The sequence below is a fragment of the Chroicocephalus ridibundus genome, chromosome 20 (assembly GCF_963924245.1).
Source record: "Chroicocephalus ridibundus chromosome 20, bChrRid1.1, whole genome shotgun sequence".
NCBI lineage: Eukaryota > Metazoa > Chordata > Aves > Charadriiformes > Laridae > Chroicocephalus > Chroicocephalus ridibundus.
Genome location: NC_086303.1, coordinates 1,854,881 through 1,863,855, shown reverse-complemented (window position 1 = coordinate 1,863,855; position 8,975 = coordinate 1,854,881). Strand labels below are relative to the sequence as shown.

General features: G+C 69.1%; 1 protein-coding gene across 1 annotated transcript in view; it reads right to left on the bottom strand.

The window, feature by feature from the left end:
* Window positions 1-813: 813 nt before the first annotated feature.
* CELSR2 (cadherin EGF LAG seven-pass G-type receptor 2) overlaps window positions 814-8,975 on the bottom strand; it is a 62,828-nt gene continuing 54,666 nt past the window's right edge. The window contains 7 exon segments of the mRNA XM_063356478.1: window positions 814-848; window positions 3,002-3,230; window positions 4,605-4,811; window positions 6,102-6,251; window positions 6,374-6,462; window positions 7,345-7,475; window positions 7,591-7,713. Of these exon segments, the coding sequence (XP_063212548.1) occupies window positions 821-848; window positions 3,002-3,230; window positions 4,605-4,811; window positions 6,102-6,251; window positions 6,374-6,462; window positions 7,345-7,475; window positions 7,591-7,713 (957 nt within the window). The 3' untranslated portion in view covers window positions 814-820.

The following is an 8,975-nucleotide window of genomic DNA, read 5'->3' as shown; positions in this document are numbered from 1 at the left end:
ATCGACCCTCCGACACCCCCCCCCCCCCCCAAAATGTGTGCCCCCCACCTTGGGCGGGGGGGGGGGCGGGGCGGGGGCGCGATATATCCTTTTGCTTTTTTTTTTGTATTTTTCATGTATTTTTTTAAATAAACCCCCTCTGGCGGGTGTGTGGGGGGGGCTGCGGATGATGCTTTTGGGGGAGGGGGGGCACCCCTATGCCACATCACCCCACCCCCCCCACCACCACCCTCTCCCCCCCCAACCCGCCCCCCCCCCAAGGGTGCCGATGGGGGGGGGCCCAAATCCCTGCCAGGATCCAAGTGCAATGGGGGGGGGGGGCGGTGTCTGTGGCTCCGTGTGTGTCCCCCCCAATCCTGGTGTCCCCAGCGGTGGGGGGGGGGCGGGGGGGCGCCGGGGTCCCTGTTAGATGGAGGTCTCGTCGCTCCTGGTGGGGGGGGGACGGGGGGGGAGACACACACACAGGGGACACAGGGACAGACAGACGGGTGCGGGGGGGGGGGACACACAGACACACACACACGAAATGGGGGGGCGGGGGGGGGGGGGGAATAAAAAAAAACAAGACGGATGGATGCGTGATGGGGGGGGGGGAGGTGTTCGGAGGGGGGGGGGGGCGCAGGGTGTTCCCCCCCCGGACCCGCAGCACCCAGCGCTCGCCCCGGGGGGGGGGGTGTGGGGGGGGGTGGGGTGTGTGTGTGTGTTGGGGGGGGGGGGGGAGAGATGGATGGGGGGTGTGTGGGGGGGGGGGGCGGGTAGGATACCCCCACCCCCCCCCCGGCGTCCCCGTGCCCCCCCCCCCCCTCCCCCCCCCCGCGGGTTAATGGAGAAAATTAAAAAACAGAAATCTGGGCGGGGGAGGGGGCGGGGGGGGCGGGGGGGGGCGGAGAGGAGAGAAGGGGGGGGGGGGTTAGTGCCCGCGGGCAGGGGAGACCCCCCCCCACCCCACACCCACCCCACACCCCCCTGCCCATTGTGATGCCCCCCCCCGGCCGGCCCCCCCCCCTCCAAGGGCACCCAATGGGTGCTGTTAGACCTGATGGGCGCCCAACGGGCACCTTCAAACCCAACGGGCACCCAATGGCCGTCCTGAACCCAGTGGGCACCCAACGGGCACCCAACGGGCACCCTTCCACCCAACGGGCACCCAACAGCCACCCTTGGCACCCAACGGGCACCCAACAGGGACCCTTGCACCCAACAGGCACCCAACAGAGATCCTTCACCCAACGGGCACCCAACGGGCACCCAACGGGGACCCAACAGGGACCCTTCCACCCAACGGGCACCCAACAGAGATCCTTCCACCCAACGGGCATCCAACAGCCACCCTTGGCACCCAATGGGCACCCAACAGGCACCCAACAGAGATCCTTCACCCAATGGGCACCCAACATCCACCCTTGGCACCCAAGGGGCACCCAACAGGCACCCTTCCACCCAACGGCACCCAACAGGGACCCTGGCACCCAACGGGCATCCAACAGCCACCCTTGGCACCCAATGGGCACCCAACAGGGACCCTGGCACCCAACGGGCATCCAACAGCCACCCTTGGCACCCAATGGGCACCCAACAGGGACCCTGGCACCCAACGGGCACCCAACATCCACCCTTGGCACCCAAACGGGCACCCAACGGGCACCCAACAGAGATCCTTCCACCCAATGGGCACCCAACAGCCACCCTTGGCACCCAATGGGTGCCCAACAGGGACCCTTCCACCTAATGGGCACCCAACAGCCACCCTTCTGCCCAACGGGCACCCAACAGGGACCCTGGCACCCAACGGCACCCAAGAGGCACCTTTACACCCAGTGGGCACCCAACAGACACCTTCAAACCCAATCTGCACCCTACCACCCAATGGTCACCCAAGAGGAACCCTGGCACCCAACGGGCACCCAACAGCCACCCTTGGCACCCAATGGGTGTCCAGTGGGAACCCTGGCACCTAATGGGGCACCCAATGGTCACCCTTGAACCCAATGGAACACCCAAGAGGAGCCCTGGCACCTAGTGGGCACCCAACAGGCACCCAACAGGGACCCTTCCACCCAACGGGCACCCAACAGCCACCCTTGAACCCAACGGGTGCCCAATGGGAACTCTGGCACCCGATGGACACCCAAGGAGCCACCCTGTCACCCGATGGTCGCTCAAGAGGAACCCTGGCACCTGGTGGGCACCCAGGAGGAACCCCGGCACCCAACCGCCACCCCGTCACCCGATGGGCACTCAAGAGGAACCCTAGCCCCCCGATGGGGCACCCAAGAGCCACCCTTGGACCCCATGAGTGCCCAGTGGGAACCTTGGCACCTGATGGGCACCCAACGGGCACCCAACAGCCACCCCCGTCACCCGATGGGCACTCAAGAGCCCCCCTGGCCCCAATGGGTGCCCAGTGGGAACCCTGGCACCCGATGGGCGCCCAACAGTCGCCATGGCACCCGAGGGACACCCAAAAGGAACCCTGGCCCTGATGGGCACCCAAGAGCCACCCTGGCCCCGATGGGTGCCCCGCGGGAACCCTGGCCCTTGATGGGCACCCAACAGCCACCCTGGCCCCGATGGGTGCCCAGCAGGAACCCTGGCCCTTGATGGGCACCCCAAGAGCCACCCTGGCCCCGATGGGTGCCCAGCGGGAACCCTGGCCCTTGATGGGCACCCAACAGCCACCCTGGCCCCGATGGGTGCCCAGCGGGAACCCTGGCCCTTGATGGGCACCCAACAGCCACCCTGGCCCCGATGGGTGCCCAGTGAGAACCCTGGCCCTTAATGGGCACCCAAGAGCCACCCTGGCCCCGATGGGTGCCCCGCGGGAACGCTGGCCCTTGATGGGCACCCAAGAGCCACCCTGGCCCCGATGGGTGCCCAGCGGGAACCCTGGCCCTTGATGGGCACCCAACAGCCACCCTGGCCCCGATGGGTGCCCAGCGGGAACCCTGGCCCTTGATGGGCACCCAAGAGCCACCCTGGCCCCCGTCCCTCGGGCACTCACTCGGAGCCGGAGGAGTCCTCGTCCACGGTGCCCGCCTTGATGCTCATGGCGATGGGGGTGACGCCGCTGAGCTGCTCCTGCAGGGTCTGGCGGGGGCGGGGGGGGGGCGGGGACCCCCCCCACCCTGCTGCCCTCGCTGCCCGAGGAGGCGGGGGGCGGCGGGGGGGGGCCCAGGCGCTGGGTGCTGCCCCTCTCGCTGATGGGGGCAGGCCCTTCTTCTTCAGGATGCCTGAGGAAGGTCCGGGGGGGGGACATCACCCAAGGGTTTGGTTTTTGGGTGGGGGTGGGGTGTGGTGGGGGGAGGGCATGTCCCAGCCTCCAGGCACCCAACGGGCACCCAATGGGTGCTGTTAGACCTGATGGGTGCCAATGGGCACCGTCACACCCATCGTGTGCCCAATGGATGTCCTGAACCCAGTGGGCACCCGTCCACCCAAAAGGCACCCAACAGCCACCCTTCCACCCGATGGGCACCCAATAGGGATCCTGTCACGCAACAGGCACCCAACGGCCACCCTTGGCTCCCGATGGGCACCCAAAAGGGACCCTTCCACCCAATGGGCACCCAACAGGCACCTTTACACCAACGGGCACCCAACAGGGACCCTTGGCACCCAACGGGCACCCAAGAGGGACACTTCCACCCAACGGGCACCCAACAGGGACCCTTGGTACGCAACAGGCACTCAAGAGAGACGCTTCCACCCAATGGGCACCCAACAGAGACCCCGGCACCCAACGGGCACCCAAGAGGGACACCTCCAGCCAACGGGCACCCAAGAGGGACTCTGGCACCCAACGGGCACCGAACAGCCTCCCTTCCACCCAATGGGCACCCAGTAGGGATCCTGGCATCCAACGGGCACCCAACGGCCACCCTTGGCACCCAATGGGTGCCCAACAGCCACCTTTACACCCAACGGGCACCCAAGAGGGACCCTGGCACCCAATGGGCACCCAAGAGGGACACTTCCACCCAGTGGGCACCCAACAGGGACTCTGGCACCCAACGGGCGCCCAACAGCCACCATTCCACGCAACGGCACCCAACAGGGACCCTTGGCACCCAACAGGCACCCAACAGGGACAATTCCACCCAATGGGCACCTAACAGGGACCCTTGGCACCCAACGGGCACCCAAGAGGGACACTTCCACCCAACAGGGACCCTGGCATCCAACGGGCACCCAATGGCCACCCTTGGCACCCAACGGGCACCCAACAAGGACCCTTGGCACCTAACAGGCACCCAACAGTGACAATTCCACCCAACGGGCACCCAACAGGGACCCTTCCACCCAATGGGCACCCAACAGGGACCCTTGCACCCAACGGGCACCCAAGAGGGACACTTCCACCCAACGGGCACCCAACAGGGACCCTGGCACCCAACGGGCACCCAATGGCCACCCTTCCACCCAACGGGCACCCAACAGGGACCCTTCCACCCAACGGGCACCCAACAGGGACCCTTGGCACCCAACGGGCACCCCAACAGGGACCTTGAACTTGATGGGTGCCCACAGCCCCCTTCAAACCAACCTGCCTCCCCCTACCAACCCCCCCCCCCCCCCCCCCCCCCCCACCCCATGGCACCCCGTACCTTTGTGGGGATGGGGCAGGGGCAGCAGCGGGGGGTCCCTGGGCAGCGCCTCGCCGTTCAGACGGGGGGGGTCGCCCCGGGGGGGTCCTTCCCCCCCCGCCGGCTCCACCCGGAGGCTCTCGGTGCCCCCGGGTCCCTCGCTCTCGCTGGCCGTTGTCACGAACTCCCCGGGCCAGTACGGTCGCCCCGGGGCCACCGGGCTGTCACCTGCGGGGCGGGGGGGGCGCTGCTAAGGCGAGGGACCCCCCCCCCCCCCGCCACACACACCCCCAACCCATCCCCACTGGGTGCCCCCCATCGGCACCCCAAAGAGGGCAAGGGACCCCCCCCCCACCACCTCCCCATCACCACTGGGTGCCCCCCCTGGCACCTGGAAAGGGTGAGGGACCCCCCCCCCAACCCACCCCCTAAAACCCATCGGGTGCCTCCCGTTGGCACCCCAGAATGGGTGAAAGACCCCCCCCCCCCCCCCGCCCCATCCTCCCTGGGTGCCCCCCATCGGTACCCACCCAGGGCAAGGGACCCCCTCGTTACCCACTGGGGTGCCCCCAGACAGGGTGAGGGACCCCCCCCCACCACCACCACCCATTGGGTGCCCCCCCTCGGACCCCAGACAGAGCAAGGGCCCCCCCATACCCACGAGGGACCCCCCACACCCACTGGGTGCCCCCCATCCACATAGAGACAGGCTGAGGGACCCCCCCCCCCCACCTACCCACTGGGTGGCCCCCCCTCCGGCAGCACAAGGGACCCCCCCCAAACCCACTGGGTGCCCCCCATCAGCCCCCGGCCAGGCTGAGGGACCCCCACACCCACTGGGTGCCCCCCCCCCCCCCCCCGGCAGCACAAGGAAACCCCCAAACCACTGGGTGCCCCAGCCAGGGTGAGGACCCCCCCCCCCCCCAAACTCACTGGGTGTCCCCCCCCGGCAGCACAAGGGACCCCCCCCACACCCACTGGGTGCCCCCAGCCAGGGTGAGGGACCCCCCCCCAAACTCACTGGGTGCCCCCCATCAGCCCCCAGCCAGGCTGAGGGACCCCACACCCACTGGGTGCCCCCCATCCCCATAAAGACAGGGCCAGAGACCCCCCCACACACCTACTGGGTGCCCCCAGCCAGGCTGAGGGACCCCCCACACCCACTGGGTGTCCCCCCCCCACGACAGCACAAGGGACCCCCCCCCACACCCACTGGGTGCCCCCCATCCCCATAAAGACAGGGCCAGAGACCCCCCACACACCCACTGGGTGCCCCCAGCCAGGGTGAGGGACCCCCCCAAACTCACTGGGTGCCCCCCATCAGCTCCCAGCCAGGCTGAGGGACCCCCACACCCACTGGGTGTCCCCCCCCCACGACAGCACAAGGGACCTCCCCCCCCACCCTCACTGGGTGCCCCCCATCAGCTCCCAGCCAGGCTGAGGGACCACCTCCCCCCCCCCCCCCCCAATCCCCATCCCCAGCCAAACCCACCGGTGCCCCCACCCGGCTGACGTTACCGGGGGTGGGGGGACCGAGGGGGGGGCCCGGCAGGGGGTCCCAGCCCGGGGGGGGCCCCTCGTCTTCGCTCTCGGAGGAGTGCGTGGAGCCGTAGGAGCCGCTGGGCTCGTCCTCCAGCGACAGGTCACTGTCCGAGTCCGTGTCGTGTTCTTTTTTTTGGGGGGGGGGGGACACGACACACACACGACACGAGTCAGGGGGTGCCCAAGGCCAACCCCCCCCCCCCCCTGGCTGAGGCCGGGCGCACTCGCTGCACCCATGGCGGGCCTACCCTCGGGCTGCTCCTGGGCGGCGAGGAAGAGCCCCCCCGGGTCGGGCAGCGGGCGCTGGCCCGGGCTGCCAGCCAGCCCCGAGTCCTCCCTGCGGGGAGGGGACACCTGCAGCCAGCCGCGTCCCCGCCGGGACACCCCCCCCCCCCCCCCAACACCCCCCCAAGCTGGGACAGCCCCCTGCTGGGCCACCCCGCCAGCCGTCAGCATCCCACCGCCCCCCGTCACCCTGTCACCCCACCACCCTGTCACCCTGACACTCTGTCAGACTGCCACCCTGCCACCCTGTCACCCTGTCACCCCACCACCCCGTCACCCTGTCACTCCGCCACCCTGCCACCCTGTCACCCTGCCACACTGACACCCTGCCATTCCATCACCTGTCACCCTGTCACCCTGCCACACTGACACCCTGTCACCCCACCACCCCACCACCCCGTCACCCTGCCACCCTGCCATGCCACTCTGTCACCCTGCTGCCACCCCGTCACCCCGCCACTCTACCACCCACCCCACCGCCCCGTCACCGCCACCCTGCTGCCACCCTGCAATGCCACCCTGTCACCGCACCAGCCCGTCACCCTGCCACCCCGTCACCCCACCACCCCACTGCCACCCTGCAATGCCACCCTGTCACCCCACCAGCCCATCACCCCTTCACCCTGCCACCCTGCCACTCTACCATCCACCCCACCGCCCTGTCACCGCCACCCCGCTATGCCACCCTGTCACCCCACCAGCCCATCACCCTGTCACCCTGCCACTCCATCACCCCACCACCCCGTCACCCTGCCACTCTACCACCCACCCCACTGCCCCGTCACCGCCACCCCGCTGCCACCCTACTGCCACCCTGCAATGCCACCCTGTCACCCCACCAGCCCATCACCCTGCCACCCTGTCACCCCGCCACTCTACCGCCCACCCACCGCCCCGTCACCGCCACCCCGCTGCCACCCTCCCCGGCCGGTACCGCCGCACGAAGGGGATGTAGCTGTGGTGGCTCTTGCCGGAGCGCGCGGTGCTGTGCAGGGACCCCGTGGAACCCCCGGCGGGTGCCGGGTACAGCCGTCCCGCCACGTAGGTGCTGTCACAGCCGTAGGCCTGCCACGGCGGGTGGACGACGAGACACACGGGGGACGTCAGGCCCACGGCGGGCGGGCGGGTGGCTGCCCCTCGCCCCACGGCCATCCCCCCCCCGCCCCCCCAGGGCACTCACGGGGGTGAGGGTGGACTTGGTGGCCAGCGGGGGGTCGGGGCTGCGCCTGCGGGTGCAGCTCAGCCGCAGGCTCCTCCGCACCTCCTTGCTCAGCACCACGCAGAAGAGGAAGATGAGGGGGCCCTGGGTGGGAGGGGGGGTGGGGGGGGAGGAGGCATGTGGGCATGGAGGGTTGGGGGGGGGGGGGGGGGGGCATGGGGTGGGGGGGACCCCCGCTGGCACCCCCAGACAGGTCGAGGGTCCTCCCATACCCACCCCGTGGGCACCCTGGATATGGCAAGGGACACCCGCCCCCCCCGAACCCCGTCACTGGGTGCCCCCCCATTGGTGCCCCAAAACAGGGTGAGGGACCCCCTGTGCCCACTGGGTGCCCCCCATTATCACTCCAAAGAGGGTTAATGACCCCCATAGCCACTGGGTGCCCCCCACTGGCACCCCAAAGAGGGTGAGGGACCCCCTGTGCCCACTGGGTGCTCCCCATTGGCACCCCGAACAGGGTTAGGGACCCCCATACCCACTGGGTGCCCCCCATTGGCACCCTGGATATGGCAAGGGACCCCCCAATACCCACCGGGTGCCCCCCGCTGGCACCCCAAACAGGGTGAGGGACCCCCCCATACCCACTGGGTGCCCCCCACTGGCACCTCAAAACAGGGTGAGGGACCCCCCCATACCCACTGGGTGCCCCCCATTGGCACCCCAAACAGGGTGAGGGACCCCCCCATACCCACTGGGTGCCCCCCATTGGCACCTCAAAACAGGGTGAGGGACCCCCCCATACCCACTGGGTGCCCCCCATTATCACTCCAAAGAGGGTCAGGGACCCCCATACCCACTGGGTGCCCCCCATTGGCACCCTGGATATGGCAAGGGACCCCCCCCATACCCACTGGGTGCCCCCCATTGGCACCCCAAACAGGGTGAGGGACCCCTCGTGCCTGCTGGGTGCCCCCCAAAATAAGCGAGGGATCTCTGATACCCCCCCCAGGAGCTATAGGGCGCTACAGGGACATGGGGCTGGAGGGGGTACGGGGTGGGGGGGGGCGGTAAAGAAGGCGTAGGGGCACAGGAGGTATAGGGGGCATGGGGGGATATGGGGGGCACAAGGGGACATAGGGGGCACAGGGGGATATAGGGGGCAGGGGTTGCAGGCAGATATAGGGGCGGAGGGTATAGGGAGCACATATAGTAGTATAGGGCACAGGAGCTATGGGGAGGCACGGGGGTGCGGGGGGGCAAAAACTGTGTAGGGGACGTAGGGGTAGAGGGGGGGAGGTACAGGGGGGTATGGGGGGCCCAGGGGCTGGGGGCTATGGGGGGCAGAGGGGATAGGGGCTATGGGGGACACAGGGAATGGGGGCTATGGGGACACAGGGGCTGGGAGG